Below are 17784 nucleotides of genomic sequence, written 5' to 3' on the forward strand. Positions count from 1 at the left end.
ATTGAACGTCATGGTGTACTGCTGTTTGACGAAATAAGTTTAACACAACATTTGGATTTAAATTCAGTGTCTGGTACAATCACAGGGTTAGTGGACATAGGTTCTAATACAACATACACACAAATCTCTCAGTATGCTGACCATGATTTGGTCCTATTCTTTCGGCCATTTATTGGTAACTGGGGCCAGGTTGTTGGTGTGTATCTCACCAAAAATGCAGCCCCTGGCAATGTCCTTACAAATTTGGTTCAGGATGCTATTGTGAAACTAGATGCAGCTGGTCTGTTTGTAGACTGCGTAGTGTGTGATGGAGCAACAACAAACCGTTCAATGTGGAAAAAGTTTGGTATTGGCATAAAAGATGAGAAGAAAGTTTGTAATTCAGTTACCCACCCATGTAGTGAAACAGGCGACAGAAAGTTATATTTCATTTCTGATGGTCCACACTTGTTTAAGTGCATAAGAAACAGATGGCTTAAATCACGTGTATTTAAGGTTAGTTTTCATATGTAAAAAAAAAAAAATTGCTGACATTTCAATATGATTATTTGATTGTTAAAATCTGTTACGGAATTTGTTTTATTTAAGATCGGGATGGAAGAAGCATGCATGAACCACTTGGAACTTCTACTGAAGTATGACAGTAAAGCGGCAGGCCTAAGAATGGCCCCAAATTTAACATATAAACATGTGCAGCCAAATAATTTCCAGAAAATGAGTGTTACTCTCATGAAGCAGGTAACTACAAATTGCTGTACAAATTATGTAATTTCCATAATGCAGTTATTCATAATAAAAGTTCTACACATCAAAATTTAAGCGATGATGGTACTTGTCATTGTTTTCTTTACCGACTAACTACCAGTGGCACTAACGAATTTATGAACACAATTTTCTTTTACTTCCAAGAGCATTTTTGGGAATGAAATGGGAAATATGGGCTCGGCCAATTTATTCACATCCTGTGCACAAAACACATAAAAATTATTTTGTAAATTAAATATATATACTTGTTTTATTAAATAAGTACACAAAAATAATTTTATAGACAGTTTATTTTTTACCATTAATTATTTTTAACATGGGGAGACAACAAAAGTTTTACTAAATTATTTTGATACCACTCAAAATTAAAATTCAACTTACTAGGCTACACTAGATGTTAAATTATTAAGTTATTTGTATTGGGCATTGCATGAACTGAAATAATCCAATAATCACTGATGAAAACATTATATTTAAGAACTAAAAAAATTAATAAATTGTATGTCACCAGTATAGTTTTATATTTAATATTTTTTTTACAAACAACCTAGCTTAATAATTTAATTTACATTATCACACAAACACAATACATTTGAGGGTAATTACATGATTAAAACTGGTTAGAAACTTACACGAAACTCACCTTAAAAAAATAATTTCTTATTGCTGTAAAAATTATAATGAAATTTTTATGCTTTTAGCTTTTCAGCATGGAAACAGCTGCAGCTTTGAAGTTTTACAGTAACAAGCCTGGTCTAGAAAATATTTCTGGCACTGTAAATTACATAGAAAAAGTTGCACAAGTTTATTCCATACTAGACAACAACAAACCATGGAAAGGCCTGACTGTTGGATCAGATGATGAAAAGGTAAAACTCTAAATTTTGAAATATTTCAATATTATGTCTGTACATAACAAATAGGCTACTCAGAATTATTCGTTTAGTTATTTTTTATAATAACTGATATAAAAAAATACAGTAATAATTTAACATTAAAAGAAATATTTGCTTCTATTCATAAACTGCACTTAACAAAAATAAAGATTTTCCTGTATTGAAACATGAAAAATACTTAATGAATAATGATTCTTTGTTTCTTATGTAGACACTTCGTGGTTTCTTGGAGTATATTGACATGTGGGAATTATCCACCAAATATCAGCCAGAATTGTTTCTTTCACCATCAACAGCCTGTGGAATAAGAGTAACGATAACATCAATCATTGAGTTGTCACATACACTTAATTCTATTGGCTTTCGTTACCTTCTCACATCAAAGGTAAACCAAAACATATTGGAGGTTGAGGCCTTACTTAAGGCGCTCGAATTTAAAGTCGGGAGCCGCAGAAGGGTATACCAACTAAATGCAGTGAGAAGTACGGTCCCTAGGCAAAAAAGAATGACCTGGATAATAATTGAAAACATCACTGCCTGTTTACTATTTAATATTCCTGCTTGGCATCGGCTTGGTACATTAAAATACAGAACCATTTACACAAAACTGCAGAAGATCTAGATCTCGCATTAAAGAAAAGGACATCTAATGTAATCACATATTATAAACACTATATTACGGGTAATTTTACAAACATTTAGAAAGGTTAAGTTTTTCCCTAACAGGTCCGTTGATTACACTCCTGGATGACGTAATAGTCTATAAAAGTTATTTAGGCACAATTCCCAATATTTTGGTCTAAGCGGACTCTCGTTTCGACGTAATTATGCGAGTCTCACATCCCGCACCACAGCAACGTGATAAGTCTGGCTTGCAGTTTACGTAAATTCTCACGTAGCGTAAAAAGGAGAAGTAGAGTTTATTTCGCCACATTACGATTCAAGAAACTAGCAAGATAATGAATTTGAGTTTATGATCAGTCAAGTCTCTCTGCTCATTGTTTTTCCTTAAAAAACCAACCCGATCTCCGGTTGTTAATAGCGGTTGCGTCGAGGCTTACTTGTAGTTGCGCAGCATGGTGGACGATAACCCGGGCTGGGCACTGGTCGATGTGTAGGTGAATGGAACAGCCTTTTCCATTTTAGCAGCGGCGCAACACGCCTGCACCCGACGAGCCGAAGTCGACTCCACCAGCCGCCAGCACCGTCTCCCCGCTCGCCAGCCGCAGACCGTCGCAGGTTAACGCGTCACCATGACGTCATAAGGCTTCGCGCGCCGCGCGGTGTTGGCTCGCGGAAACACACACAAGCGCAGCGCCGTGAATGTCCGTAATGCTTATGTTTTAATCAATCTTCAGGACGAAAATGAACCAAGTGCCAAACAATCTATCATAACATATGATATAATTAATTACCAAATTAAAAGGAGGCGTGGCAAACGCCTCAATATCCCCCCCTTAAAAAAAAAACTAAATTAACACCAAAAACCAAAGAAATTTAGGTAGCTTCGAGCCACTATAAGGCGAGAAAACGGGGAAGCACTCAAAACACGCCATTCAAACAAACGACCTCAAAGAAAAGCAAGAAGAAAAAGCACACAGTGGGAGAAAACACGCGAAGAAAAACACATGAGAGAGACAAAAAAAACAATGATTAAGACCAAACAATGCTTTGTGCCACTTTCCCGTTTACTCGTTAACATACAACAACATACTTCAAAAAAAAATCTCTATTCACATGACTAAAAAGGGCAAAAACAATCATTTACTTTGATCGGGTGTGAACCTCTTAAGATGACTAATATGCGCCTTACGTGTCTCAAAACTTTTGTCCACACGCTGCAAAAGAACGGTTACTCCCCCTAAATGCCTTATCACCTTGTAAGGCCCCTGGTAAGAAAACTCTAATTTAGCGGTTTTGTGCAGCGCTTTGTTACTGATGGGAAAACTTTTGCAGAGCACCCAGTCTCCCACCTTAAAAGGATTTTCCAAGCGCCCCTTATTATATTGTTTCGCAACCTTATTCTGAGCGTTCTGGAGATTTTTTATAGCTTCTACCCATTTACTTTCTAATAAACGTGGACTACTGATCGCCCATAATTCCTCTCCTATACCCCAAACATTTAAAAGAGGGTGTGGTATTTTCCGCCCCAGAAATAATTCGGCGGGAGTGAAATGAGTGGCGTCATGTTTAGCCATGTTAAATCCTAAACTCAGCATATCCAAATTTTCATCCCACTGGCGATGGTCTTGATGATGATAAATAGTAAGTGCAATCTTGATATTTTTATTCACTCTTTCTACCAGGTTTGGGCAAGGATAATGCGGGCTGGTGTTAATGTGGCAAATTCCCCAACGAAAACACATGTTCCCAAATATTTGACTATTGAAATAGGCCGCATTGTCAGAAACCACATTCTCAGGTGCTCCAAAAATTTGCCATATTCTTTGCGTAAGAGCCTTGACAATTCTCGCCGCTTTCATGTCAGATAAAGGTAAAAAAAAATTAAATTTAGTGAAACCATCCACAATAATCAAAAGACAATTATTTCCCTCTCGAGATCGAGGCAAAGGACCAAAAATATCTATGAAAACCTTCTCCCAGGGACGCGTGGGCAGAGAAACGGAGTATTTACCCAATTTCGAATTTACGGTTTGTTTACTTAACAGGCAACTTTCACACGTGTTAACATGATTTTGCACATCTCTTTTCATATCCGCCCAATAGACTTCATCTCTCAATTTATGATATGTCTTGTCCACTCCTCCATGACCCCCCAAACGCACTATCGTGATAATATTTTAGCACCATAGGCCGTAAGAGCTTAGGAATATAAAGTCTTTTCTCTTTCCCACTTTGTTGATAATATAATCTATGCTTCACTAACACGAAATTCTTATTTTTGCCCTGCAGTAAATCCCGCATTATATTTTGCCCTTCCAAATCTTGTTCTAACACCTCCTCTACTTTGTTGAATAGTTCTGGCTCCACAGTAAAACGCCCACACCTGATTACTTCACTCTCGTCTTCCAAATCCTGTTCACCGCCTTCCTCCTCAAACATCCGCGAAAGGGCATCCGCGACCACATTGTCCTTTCCCTTTACATGAATTATTTTGAACCTAAACCTAGTGAGCCTCATTACCCACCGCCCTATTTTCCCTAGTTGTCTCGGATGCGAAAACAACCAGGTCAAAGCCTGATTATCCGTGTAAAGGTCAAATTCGTCATGCTCTAGATAAGTGTCAAAACGTTCCAAAGCATACACGCAAGCAAGGGCTTCCTTTTCATATGTGCTATAACCTTTTTCATGTCTATTAAGTGTTCTTCCAGCAAACATAATGGGTTGTAGACCCTTGCCAAAATCTTGCAAGAGAACCGCGCCTAACGCGACACTCGAAGCGTCAACCTGCACTACAAATCGCCTCTGGAAATCTGGTAACGCTAACACCGGTGGGTGGGAAATGGCTTTTTTCAAACCGAGAAAAGCGGCCTCCTCTACCTCACCCCAATTAAAAATAACCCCTTTTTTTCTTAAATTATTTAAAGGGTAGCACAAATCCGCATAGTTCTCAATAAAGCGGCTAAAATAGCCCATCATGCCCAAAAATCTCATGATGCCTTTTACATTACGAGGTCTCGCGAAATTTACAATGGCCTCAATTTTGTCAGGGTCCATTACAATTTTTTCTTCCCCAACAATGAAACCCAGGAACCGAATTTTCTTTCTGGCCCAACAAACTTTTTCAGGATTGACTGTTAACCCTGCACCTCGTAATTTTTGCAAAACCCCTTCCACATGTTCCAAGTGTTCCTCGAAAGAATTAGAAAATATACAAATGTCATCCAGAAAACTAATGACATTTTTAAATTGATATTCTTTCAGAATGTAAGATAAGATACGCGATAAGCATTGTGAGCCAAAATTTACCCCGAAAGGCACTCTTTTCCATTGGTACTGTCCCCACGGGGTAACAAAAGCCGTGAACTTCTTGCTACTCTCCTCCAACATGCATTGGTGAAAAGCAGCATTAAGGTCTAACACCGTAAAATATTTCGCTTGCCCCAAATATTGCAGCACAGTTTCCACCTTGGGCAGCGGGAAACCATCTAGTTTTATGCGATCATTCAAGATTCGGTAGTCCAAGACTAAGCGATACTTCCCCGGTGTTTTTTTTTTTACTAAAAAGGCGGGTGAAGCGTACTCTGAACTCGCTTCTTCTATAACATTTTGCTTAAGTAAATCATCTATGATTTCCCGAAAAACTAGCATTTTGGGAGGAGCACATTGATAGGGCACACACCTCACCGGACGTTGATCAATTAATTCAATCCGGTACGGCATCAATTCACATTTTCCCACCTTTTCCGTAATTACATCGGGATAACGAAAACAAATATCCCTGATTTCGTCCTTCTGTTTTTCTGTTAAGTGTTCCTCCACCCCCTTTAAACCTCCGCAACAAACTTCAAATTTATTCTTGGGTGCCTCAAGACTAATTTTGACTTTTTTATCAAACGCGAAGCATAACCTCCTATTCTTACAATCCACTATAGCTCCCGTGCCCTTTAAGAAATCCCATCCTAAAATCAATTCTTCGAGTAGTCCAGGCATTACCCAAAAATCACGTGTCCAGGCAAAATTTCCTATTTTAAAGTGCAAACGTACTTTCAAGGAGATTTTCCGGCTTTTCCCGTCAGCCAAATGTACCTCAAACCCTGGCTCCGTTTTTAAATTTTTTTTTAGTTCGGGATGTCTCGTTATTAACCTACTCAAAAACGCCTGCTGTACAAATGAATTGCTAGCCCCGGTATCAATTAAACCCGAGACTATCTCCTCATAAAAACTTACCCTGACACACATATTACTTCTAGCTTTCAATACCGCCAGACGATGCTTATTTTCAAAACGAAACCAGCTAACCCTTTTTTTTTGTAAACAATTGCGAGACAAATGCCCCCACTTGCCACAAAACCCACACACTCGTCTAACGTTATTCCCCTGACCTTTACTCTGCTTCTTCTCTGCGCATTTAGCGATGAGATGGCTCTCACTGCCACATGCATAGCACTTCTTTCTAATTTTATATTTATTACTTTGATCATATGCTGAAATTTCGGACTTTACACCCACCTTATCAACTTCACTGCACCTATCCACTCTCGTGACATTCAAGTCCGCTTCCCCATTTATCCCCACGCTACTTTCACCCTCTTTTAAAATGTTTGATTTTTCCTCCTCTTCGCATAAATCGGAAACCCAACACACATTATCCACCTCCACCGCCCAATTACTAATATCGAACAAGTTGGTGGGCCTCTCCACAAAGCTACACTCCCTCCTAATGTGGGGATGCAAGTTTTCTAAGACTAACCGTATCCACTCCATTTCCCTCATTTGGACATTAAGGGCCGAACCATGGTCCAAAATGTCATGTACATAACTCAAAGTTTTTTCCCCTTTTCTTTGAAAACGACGGGTTTTCTCTATTATAAGTTCCTCTCTAACTCTACAAGGACATAAATTTTCCCATAACGCCTCCTTGCAATCAACCCAGGACATATGACTCTTATAACGCGCAATGAGTATATCGTAAGCTAAGCCTGTGCAACGCGAAGCAACAGCTAAAATTAAATCGCTCTCATTGGAAAAATAATTTGCGTTAGCTAGCTTGTCCACGGCCATGCAAAACTCTAATATATCCTCTACATTTGCTGACTGCAGTTTCGGAACGTTTTCTAGTGATCGCAAAGCAAACTTATTTTTTAGAAAATTTGTACTAAGCGAGCCAGACCCACTCGCTTCAGCCTGTTCCATTTGCCACGAAACTCTTTCTCCTTTCAAATGCGCCACAAACTTTTGTCTTAAAACATCTATGCTTTCGTCCGCACTGTGCTCGACTGACGCAGCTTTTAAATTAGTCATAATCTCCTCTTTATGTAATTTATATATCCAAGCCAATGCCATACTGGTGATATAAAAAATCAAAAAGTATCTTAAACACCGAAAACTACCGCGTCTGCGACTCTGACTAGCAGAGTAGCGCAGTTTTGAGGCCTTACTTAAGGCGCTCGAATTTAAAGTCGGGAGCCGCAGAAGGGTATACCAACTAAATGCAGTGAGAAGTACGGTCCCTAGGCAAAAAAGAATGACCTGGATAATAATTGAAAACATCACTGCCTGTTTACTATTTAATATTCCTGCTTGGCATCGGCTTGGTACATTAAAATACAGAACCATTTACACAAAACTGCAGAAGATCTAGATCTCGCATTAAAGAAAAGGACATCTAATGTAATCACATATTATAAACACTATATTACGGGTAATTTTACAAACATTTAGAAAGGTTAAGTTTTTCCCTAACAGGTCCGTTGATTACAATCCTGGATGACGTAATAGTCTATAAAAGTTATTTAGGCACAATTCCCAATATTTTGGTCTAACCGGACTCTCGTTTCGACGTAATTATGCGAGTCTCACATCCCGCACCACAGCAACGTGATAAGTCTGGCTTGCAGTTTACGTAAATTCTCACGTAGCGTAAAAAGGAGAAGTAGAGTTTATTTCGCCACATTACGATTCAAGAAACTAGCAAGATAATGAATTTGAGTTTATGATCAGTCAAGTCTCTCTGCTCATTGTTTTTCCTTAAAAAACCAACCCGATCTCCGGTTGTTAATATCGGTTGCGTCGAGGCTTACTTGTAGTTGCGCAGCATGGTGGACGATAACCCGGGCTGGGCACTGGTCGATGTGTAGGTGAATGGAACAGCCTTTTCCATTTTAGCAGCGGCGCAACACGCCTGCACCCGACGAGCCGAAGTCGACTCCACCAGCCGCCAGCACCGTCTCCCCGCTCGCCAGCCGCAGACCGTCGCAGGTTAACGCGTCACCATGACGTCATAAGGCTTCGCGCGCCGCGCGGTGTTGGCTCGCGGAAACACACACAAGCGCAGCGCCGTGAATGTCCGTAATGCTTATGTTTTAATCAATCTTCAGGACGAAAATGAACCAAGTGCCAAACAATCTATCATAACATATGATATAATTAATTACCAAATTAAAAGGAGGCGTGGCAAACGCCTCAAGGTATGTATTATTTAAAAAACATTCATAGCTGATTTTTTTAAAGCAAATAATAGCTAATTAACTAATCCTTATTTGATGTCTATAGGAAAAGTTCAATATTGCAAATGGAATTTAATTTTTTTTGCCTTATAAAATTTTTAATAATTATATTTGGGAAAGCAGAAAAAATGTTATGAAATGCAGGAAAGTAATCAGTGTTGAAAATGAAAAATAGGGACAAATTTATGGACATATCAATTGTGGCATTCCCTGCCTCTGAGCACCTGGCGACGACAGAGAGGGCAGGAGCAAGAGACACTACATGCCAAGGGACAAATTAATCCTAGTGCAGGCTTAGTAATACAAATACACATATTATTTCACTGATTTTTCCAGCACAATTTAATATATTTAAAAACAATCAGCTAGTAATTTTATAACGTGATAGTTACAATTTCTTATATTACTTCTCTAAAACATGTGTTTTGACTTCAGTGAAATTCCATTGAAACATAAGAAATACAGCTTTGGAACTTCATTATAAAAGTTCACAATTTTAAAACATATTACATGGGTATAGAATTATATGTTTCAATTAAGTGTGGTACTTTGCAATGAGATTTCAATTTAAATAACAAATAATTAAATTGAGTCCATCACTTACAGCATAATAAATAAGTAAATTAAATATAACAAATCCAACTTAAAACCTTTACACATATCTACCTACATGTTTTATTCTCCACTCTTATGAAGGCAGCCATGTCGTTGAAAATCTGAATTGTATTGTTTTGTCCAGTTTCCATTTTAATACCTAATAGATAATTCTTATAGTTCTGCAACCTACACATAAAACTTGTGTGTCTTAAGTAACACATCACAAAATATTAATGCTGATAACCTGTTTTTGTCACTTTTTGCAGCACTTCTTTGGTTTGATACGGCAGTGCAATGGTGTTAATATCCATCCCAGCCCCAGAGAATTTCTATTTTCAACAAGACTGTTATCAGTATACAATTTGGCAAAACCATCCAAACATGGAAATTGTCCAACTGACACTGAGACTCAGTTACAAGTATTGACGACACTGGAAGACATTGCTAAAGTTGAGATAAATAAACCAAATGTAATTGATGAAGAGCTGGACAAATGGCTACAATCCAGTGAGTCACATGTCACTTTCGGAGTACACAACTCATGCCTAATTGACCATGACTACGTAGCATCACATATAGATGATATTGTTTTCTACATTGCTGGCTATGTTGTACGTAAGATTAAAAGCAGATATCAGTGCTCTGCTTGCAATGATTCTCTAATTGGAAAATCTGACGATCAGTATTTTTCAAAATATGGTTTAGTAATTGATCTTCGTAACCAAGGTAATTTAATTGTTCCATCACAGCAACTGCACAATTTCCTTTGTGAAATAGAAACAACTGTGCAAAGCACATTAAAACCTGACAAACTTAGTGCCGACCATTTATTACATATTATCAGAGAGGTCACAGCCAAAATAAGTACACAAAGTTTGGGCTGTGTTTATCACGAAGAGGAATTGCTAAAGTTTATTATAAAATTCTACTGTACAACACGACTTCATTTCTACCTCAGACAAGTAAACAGGAATTCTAAGCAGCAAGTAAAGTCTTTCACAATGCGTAAACTATCCAAAGTGTAAAACCGCTACATAATTCACATTAATCATGAGCATGTGAATCCCAGTGTAATGTTGCATTTATGAAGCTCTATCTTAGCTTTATGTATTCATATTAACACAGTGCTGCCAAGTATTAAGTATTTTAAGTAGTTTATGGACCTAGAGCACATGTTTATTTGAATTAGTGTGTTTTAGAGATGAAGGATTTTTTTTAATGTCACCTACAACTTTGCTAGGCACAAGTACTCTACCTACTACAGAAAAACTTTAAGGCATGAACAATAATAATGTTTGGAAGCCAAAATATTCTTAATTGTAATACTTTCTGATAAAACAGCACAAGAGGAATGGAATACACCAAGACATATGAAGAAAAAAGCATAAACCTTGTTCAGTATGAAGTTGTGTATTCATAGAAACATGGAAGACCATGTTAATCAAGTAATGTCATCAGTATAAACACTTGCAGATATCAGTGCTCCTGAAGATGATTAATTTGTTTGCATCATCATGCTCAGCATCTTTACAGAAAAATATGACACCATGGTTATGGTACTAGAGAGCTCCAATACAATTATCAAATCAGACATTGTAAAAAAAATTAGTAAACAATGTAGCAAAGAATGTTGGTTCTAATCTTTCTGAAACCTCATTATTTGCAGTACTAAAGACAAACATGAGTACAAAAACTGGAATGTCTATTCTGGCACAAGTACCCAGATAACTAGAAGGAAAGACTGGTTAGAATATTATATGAACATTGCTCAAAAAAAGTTACGATTGCAAACAATGACATTCTCTTAGGTGTAGGTTAAGGATAATTTGTAGCAAAGCAGAATGAAAGTAATGGTGCTATAAAAATAAGCATAGTGGTATATGTGCAACAGAGTTCGTCAAACATTCTGTCTACAGAATGGTAGAAAGAGGTGTTATCATGTTTTCTGAGTTATAGTGTACAAGTATGACTTTAGTGTACAAGGAGAGTTTGAGGCCACAGCAACAAATATTAGTGGATTATATAGGCTGAATGAAATAGCTTTGAATGTGGCCATCATAAAAGTAATGATCGCTGGTACCACTAATGTGGTGTCGCCTCTTAAGCACAAAGTTCTGGACTGCTGCACAGTCTTATCGTTGTGCATAAGGCAACACTGAGATTTGAGTGGTAACCATAACATTATATGGTGGAGAAATGAAGCTAAAGGTGTTCAAGTTTCTTGAGAGCTTTCATTCAAGAATCTGTACCAAATATTTCATGGCTAAAATGATTCTGAAACTATTTATTTAAGCCATTTTCACTCGTCTGAAGATGGAGTCCAAAAACAAAATTTGGAAACAGAATTACTCATCCTTTCTCACAGTATATTCTCAAATTATTTTTGTAAACAGATACCACTCTGATATCTGGAGCGGTTGTTAAACGTGTGGTATTTCCTGAAGCTCTGTGCATCATATGTGGTGCCCTGGCCTACACAAAGTATAATGCTAGGTTAGTGGCAACAGGGCTCAGTCAAGAGTATGGTGTGATTACTTAGAGACAGTGGCTCCTCTAGTGAGCCATTCAACAATTAGGACTTTTTGATAGAGGTGTTAGAACGGGATATAAATTGATAAAAGCTTTTCTTTATGGTGATTTGGAGGAGCAGATATTCATGAAACCACAAAAGGATTGCAAAGGCAAGGTTTGTAAGTTAAATGAGGCAATCCAAGGGTTTGGAATTAAAAAAAAAAAACCAATAAAACAAAATATTTGAACTTGGACTTACAAGATTGAAACAATAATCCTGCATTTATAAGAAAAGAAATGTTGTCATTGATTTTTACATTGTTTGTTAATGATTGTTTTGTTCACTAAAGATGAAGCTGAATATTAAAGAAATGATGGAAAAGCTTAGTAAGTGATTCAGGATTAAATATATCAGTGATACACAGGAATGTTTTGGAACAAGATATGTTAACGAAAAAAAAAAACAATAAATATAAAACAATACATGATAACCAAAGAAGATACACAGAACAAATCTTGGAATGCTTCATTATACACCAGATACCATCAACAATAATGTACACAAGCCTATGAGAGAAGAGGCAATTATAAAACCAAACCAATTAACATTTGGTTGGATCAATTTTGTATTGAGCCATCTTTACTAGAACACACATTTCTCATGCAACAAATGTTTCGAGACAGTTAAATTTCATTTTCAGCATGGGCCAAAAGAGTGTTAAAAAGTACCATGGAGTATGCCCTAGTGTTCCAGAGCTAGATTTGAAATTTTTACAACATGCGTGAATGCTGATTTTATGAGCCAGTACATTAAGGGTACATTTTGGAGATAAATAGCCTATTTCTCATGTTGGTATAGTCAAAAAATGTTACTACTACTACTTGTTAGTTGAGTTGTAGTTAATTAGGTTTCTATGTTCCTTTTCGTTTATGACTTCTGCCAGCATGATGACTACAGAAAGAAAAAGAATGTATTATGTTTCTATATGTATTGGGTTATAATGACTTATTACAAGAACAGTCAATATTGAAGAACATGTGCATTACAAAATAATGTATTTTACATTAAAACAATTCTTTAAGTTTTGCCCTTATTAGTGCAAGAGTTAAGTGCTGACTCATTCTAGCTGCCACTGAGGTGAAGAAAGGGTGCTGATTGTTAACAAAACATAAACAACCAGCTTGCTGCACATTTCTATTTTCATTTCTTGCACAATGTCTACACCAGTTAAGTTGTTTCAGTGACAGTTCTGTCAGATCCTATCATGTGCTGCTAAGAGAAAAAGAGCACAAAGAAGAGTTAGAAGTTACAAAAATGAACAGTCAAGAACTTAGTACGTATATATGTGATATTATTTATTAAAATGTTATCAATATTGTTTACATTTACTGCATTATTATCTTTCAAATGATATAGGGCTGGCTTTATATCAGCCTCCTATATACAACAAATGTAGTGCAAAATGTGGAGCCAGTAAACATAGCTTTCTTTTACTTATTTAACAAATAATGACAAATGGTTATGGACACTAATCAACTTTTTATTCACAAATATAAGAACACATCCATGCATTGATTATTAAAAAGTTATAAAAAAATGCAATTTCTTATACACTACAATGTATCGCCCATACCAATCACAAAATTTAGCTCTACCGTTCAGGCCTCTGACACTTGCTGCTTTGTAATATTATTTAAGCTAATTTTAATGTGATAGTGAATTTTATGTAATTGTCTTTGTGGTTCCTTATTATTTTTTCTTTCAACTTTTGCAACATTGCAAAGTACCTGTTGCACTAACAGAAAACTTAGTGGACCTATGTACATATTTAATTAATATTTGGTTCTATAAGCCTAAGTTTCAAATTATGATAATAACTAACATTAGTGTTTGTAGCATTTGTAAATAATATTCATTATTGATAACTTAATTGTAGTGTCAATTAACTTATTTGACAAAATGTAATAATATATGGATGTATTTATCGAAAGACGTAGGTACATATTTTTAAACAGAAAATGTTTAAGCCTAGGAATAATGTTTATTTGTAAGTAAACAATTATTTAAAATCTTTTGATTAAAGCCATTAAGCCATTATAGAGGAAATTTTTTAGAGAATGCTAAAAATAGTAATTGTTTTACTCATAAGTAACAGTTACAAGAAGTTATGCCCAGATTATGAAGTGGTGCATTATTGACTCACTGACATAGACTACATATAAGTATTTGCAAAATGTCAAATTTGGAATCCTACATCATATTCTATTTCTCTGTATCACAGACAAATAATACCAAAAACAGTTTTCATGTCATTAAAAATGAGATATAAATCTTTCACTTGACGTCGTACCGACCATGGCCGTTAAGCCCGTGCTCCGCACCGCCAGTACCGTATCCCGTTTTCGGAGCGCGCCCCTCGCCCAGCCGGATTGAGTCAAGCGAGCGCCCCGGGCGTGACCTCAATTAACTGAATTAAACATCAGGACACGAAACCCCTGGGGCTCGACTACGGAAAACAATTCCCAAACGAGGCTTTAGAATGAAATTAAGTAATCACAAGCAATGAGCAAGTGCGTCGTAGAGACTCCGTGCGTGCGCGGCTCGCACAGAACAGAAAACAATCCTCGTTACTAGCCACAGCGGCTACTGGCCTTGATTAATTGGCCTATGATAGTGGTCTAGCCAAACTAAGGGAATTCAAACCCAAACAGTGCACATTGAAACAATTTGTATTTAAATTTACAGTCGCCAACTTGGTGCCACTTTTTAAATTAATAAATCAATTAAAACAATTATTAAGCCTTAGGCAAATATTTACCAGGTGCAAAGTTTTAATCAAGCACCTGGAGCATGTTTTTTACTCATCATATAACAAATTAAATTAAGTATTATAAGTTTTAGGTGCCGACTCACAAAGAAGAGAAAGTTTCTCTTCCTTGCGAGGCAGCCATGTTCGGCAGTCTCCAACCACTCCGCGCCGGGAACAGACGTGTGTCCGTGGGCAGCATTCAAGTTTGTTTCATTGATTATTTTTATTCTGTACTACACCTTCAAATTTAAATCCTTTTATTAATTCATCGCTGCCCACGTCGACTCTGCGCGTATTTTGCGGAACTGGGCCTATCCCGACCGTCGTCATTGTGATACCACGCTATGTATCGTATCACGGAACTTACGGTACTGGCCGACTCCAGCGAAAGTATTTTTAATTAAGGACGCCGTGCATATGCCTGCCGGCTGCACTCACGTAAGTGTTTCTCCGAATTTAGGAGCCCGCTCATAGAGCCCCCCCCTGCACCCGTTAACTTACGGCGCTGGCCGTCTCCAGCGAGCATCGACCCGCGTCCCGCGAGACTGCCGCGGTAACAATTTTAGTGTCGCGTAGTGTTGTGTTTTTTGTTAATTGTGTAACCGCTAGACGTCGCCAAGTGTTGGCAAGAGGTTTTGTAGCGGGACTAAATTAAAGGTAATTCTCACCAACTCGTATACAATCATTTTTCGTAGTCTCCCGTCCTCCACACGGCCGAGCGGCCTGCACAGCCAAGGGAGAACCATTCAGGTTAGATTCAAGCCGTGTACCTGGCGGAGCACGCGGGGGCAGAGTACCCACGACCCAACATCAACGGCCTAGCAGCCCGCTAGCCTGGCGCCCCTCTGGACAACAACAGCATCGCGACGCCCGTAGCGCCCGTCAGGTACCCCCCGGGCCTTTGAGGTCGGGTGACGGCACACTGTATTTACAAACAGAATATAACTTTAGTCGGTAAATAGGTCCAAAATATTTAATGTACAATGAAATTGTATTACAGTAACCCAGTTCATATGGCATGAAGCCCATAACAAATTAACTGCATTAAAAAAATGAAAGTTGTTTCAACCTTAAATGTAAGATATCACTACAGTGTACCCACCAAAACTTAACTTTAAAAATTTCTTCCTTTAAGCTAGAGCCTAAGAGACTATTCCTAAATAAAGCAAGGATGTAATAATTTAAACTGCTAAAATTATAAACCCCATATAATAAATCACACAAAAAAAATTTTTTTTTTATAAATGTTGAACAAAATGTTTCGGCATTGAACCCTTCAAAAAGTAAACCCAACATTCTAACCTAACCAATCATTCACTCCATTTCACAGTAATTTTAATGTAGCTAACCTAACATTTCTACTTGTTAAAACAGTATACTACAATAACATAATGATTTCTTAAATAATTTTTAAAAAATATGTCAAGAATTATGATACTGTGAAAATGGTTGGTTAGGTTATATTTAGTAAGCTACATTTAAAATATTTAAATAGTGGGTAAGGACAGTTGGTTATGTTAGTTATATTACAACGATTGAGAAATTAAAATGGTCAGTTGAGTTAGGCTAGCTACAAAAAAAAATTGTAAAATCGTTTAGTTAAGAACCACCCCTTTAAACTACACATCCAATGGCACTGATTTAATTATTTAATTTTTTTTATTGAATATATTTGCCATCCTGCTTCACATAGTGCTAGCAGATTAAGCACAAAAGGAACATCCATTTACCTACCACATTTTATCCCTATTTCAAATTTTTAAACAAGCACAAATGCTGCAAGTAGATGGGTGCACCATACAAGCTCACTACACTCATAGTTTTGAAAACAAAATTTCACAGTGAAGCAATGAAAAGTTGGGAAAAAAAAAAATTATTTTTCTCTTAAATATCTTAGTAAATCACTAATGTTTTGTGTCCATAAATGTTAAATTCGGACTTGCTGTAACTGATAATGGAATATGGGATGTAAATTGTATTACTTAGTGGCACGAATAAAAATTACGTTATTAAGCTTGGAAAGACTGTCGCATATCCCGAGAAATCAGTCGAATAATAACCAAGTGAAAGGTTATTTATATTACGCTTGCTATATTAATAACAAGTAAATCTGTAATTTATCTGTAATTGAAGTACAAAGCTGACCTCAACTTCACTTTAGTTATTATTCGCCTAATTTCCATTAATCCGCGAATCAGCAACGTTAACAAACTAAAAAATCGTTCATCACAATAGTATAGTTACTGTGATATCAAACCGATAAAAACACAAACAAACACATCTATTTTCATCCAGTCATAACTTATCTCAAATATTTGCTTACCTTCATATGCAGATTCGATTGCTCGCGGCGAAACAAAAACGCAGTAGTTTTTATTTACGTATCCAAAAGCCATAAAGTTGTGAAATTCACACATTCTTTACGGAAGACTTGTTCAATATAATTCTTGCAAACAAAAAGCACATAACCAAATACCATACCGACTATTTTAATTGACTTCAATGCGGTTTTCTCACGTTCACCCTCATAAAATGGCAGTGTTGTTACCCTTTAGCTACGCCAGCGCACCTAGCGGCAGAAATTTTCCCTGTGCCAAACTCGCCCATAAGAAAAGCCGTTTTCTTCCTAACCTGTAGTAGAATTAACCTTACCCTGGTGAAGAAGGAGCGAACGTGCTCGGTGCTGGTATCGATTGCTGGCGAGCTCTCGACCGGAGCGGCCACAGTTTGTTGTTGCCGTGTTTTTTTATGCTTCTCTTTCTCCCTCTTCCTCCCTCGTCCCGTGAACTCCCTCTCTCTCACTCGCGGCGGCGGCGGCGAGGGACGGTAGATTTATTGTGAGCGGCGAGCCACCTGAGGCTTTTCCCGGCCGCGCCACGCCTGGCGCCACCACAGGGACACTCGGAAACTACTTCACGGCCTTGGCACCCGGCAACAAAGCTTACCTGCACTTCCTTCATTCTTCCACGGAGCTGTCTTCTTGCGCGAATGCATCAAGTAAAGTGATCCAGTTATTGACACTCGTCCTCATCCATCATGTTGAAATTGCATAATAAGATATTTTTGGCCAGTTAG

The 17784-nt window shown here is 37.4% G+C and overlaps 1 protein-coding gene and 1 long non-coding RNA gene across 2 annotated transcripts; one reads left to right on the forward strand and one right to left on the reverse strand.

Moving 5' to 3' along the window:
- The first annotated feature begins 267 nt into the window (after window positions 1–267).
- On the forward strand, window positions 268–1646 carry LOC134527101 (uncharacterized). The gene is made up of 3 exons (XM_063359453.1): window positions 268–495; window positions 589–738; window positions 1467–1646. Exons 1-3 carry the CDS (start codon window positions 331–333, stop codon window positions 1644–1646), a joined length of 495 nt encoding a protein of 164 aa, XP_063215523.1. The 5' UTR covers window positions 268–330.
- Window positions 1647–1870: 224 nt separating this feature from the next.
- LOC134527102 (uncharacterized) lies at window positions 1871–17328 on the reverse strand. Its single transcript, XR_010074073.1, has 3 exons — window positions 17033–17328; window positions 15480–15631; window positions 1871–1958 (listed from the first exon to the last, which is right to left on the reverse strand). It is a non-coding gene; the product is annotated as an uncharacterized LOC134527102 (long non-coding RNA).
- Between the last annotated feature and the right edge of the window lie 456 nt (window positions 17329–17784).

Source organism: Bacillus rossius, chromosome 1 (assembly GCF_032445375.1).
Source record: "Bacillus rossius redtenbacheri isolate Brsri chromosome 1, Brsri_v3, whole genome shotgun sequence".
In the NCBI taxonomy this organism is placed as follows: domain Eukaryota; kingdom Metazoa; phylum Arthropoda; class Insecta; order Phasmatodea; family Bacillidae; genus Bacillus; species Bacillus rossius.

What these genes read in the sequence shown, in the direction of transcription:
- LOC134527101 (XM_063359453.1), top strand. Translation starts at nt 331, where the DNA reads ATGTGGAAAAAGTTTGGTATTGGCATAAAAGATGAGAAGAAAGTTTGT. An exon ending in TTAAATCACGTGTATTTAAG is followed by an intron (nt 496 to 588) that starts GTTAGTTTTCAT and finishes GTTTTATTTAAG; the next exon opens with ATCGGGATGGAAGAAGCATG. An exon ending in GTGTTACTCTCATGAAGCAG is followed by an intron (nt 739 to 1,466) that starts GTAACTACAAAT and finishes TTATGCTTTTAG; the next exon opens with CTTTTCAGCATGGAAACAGC.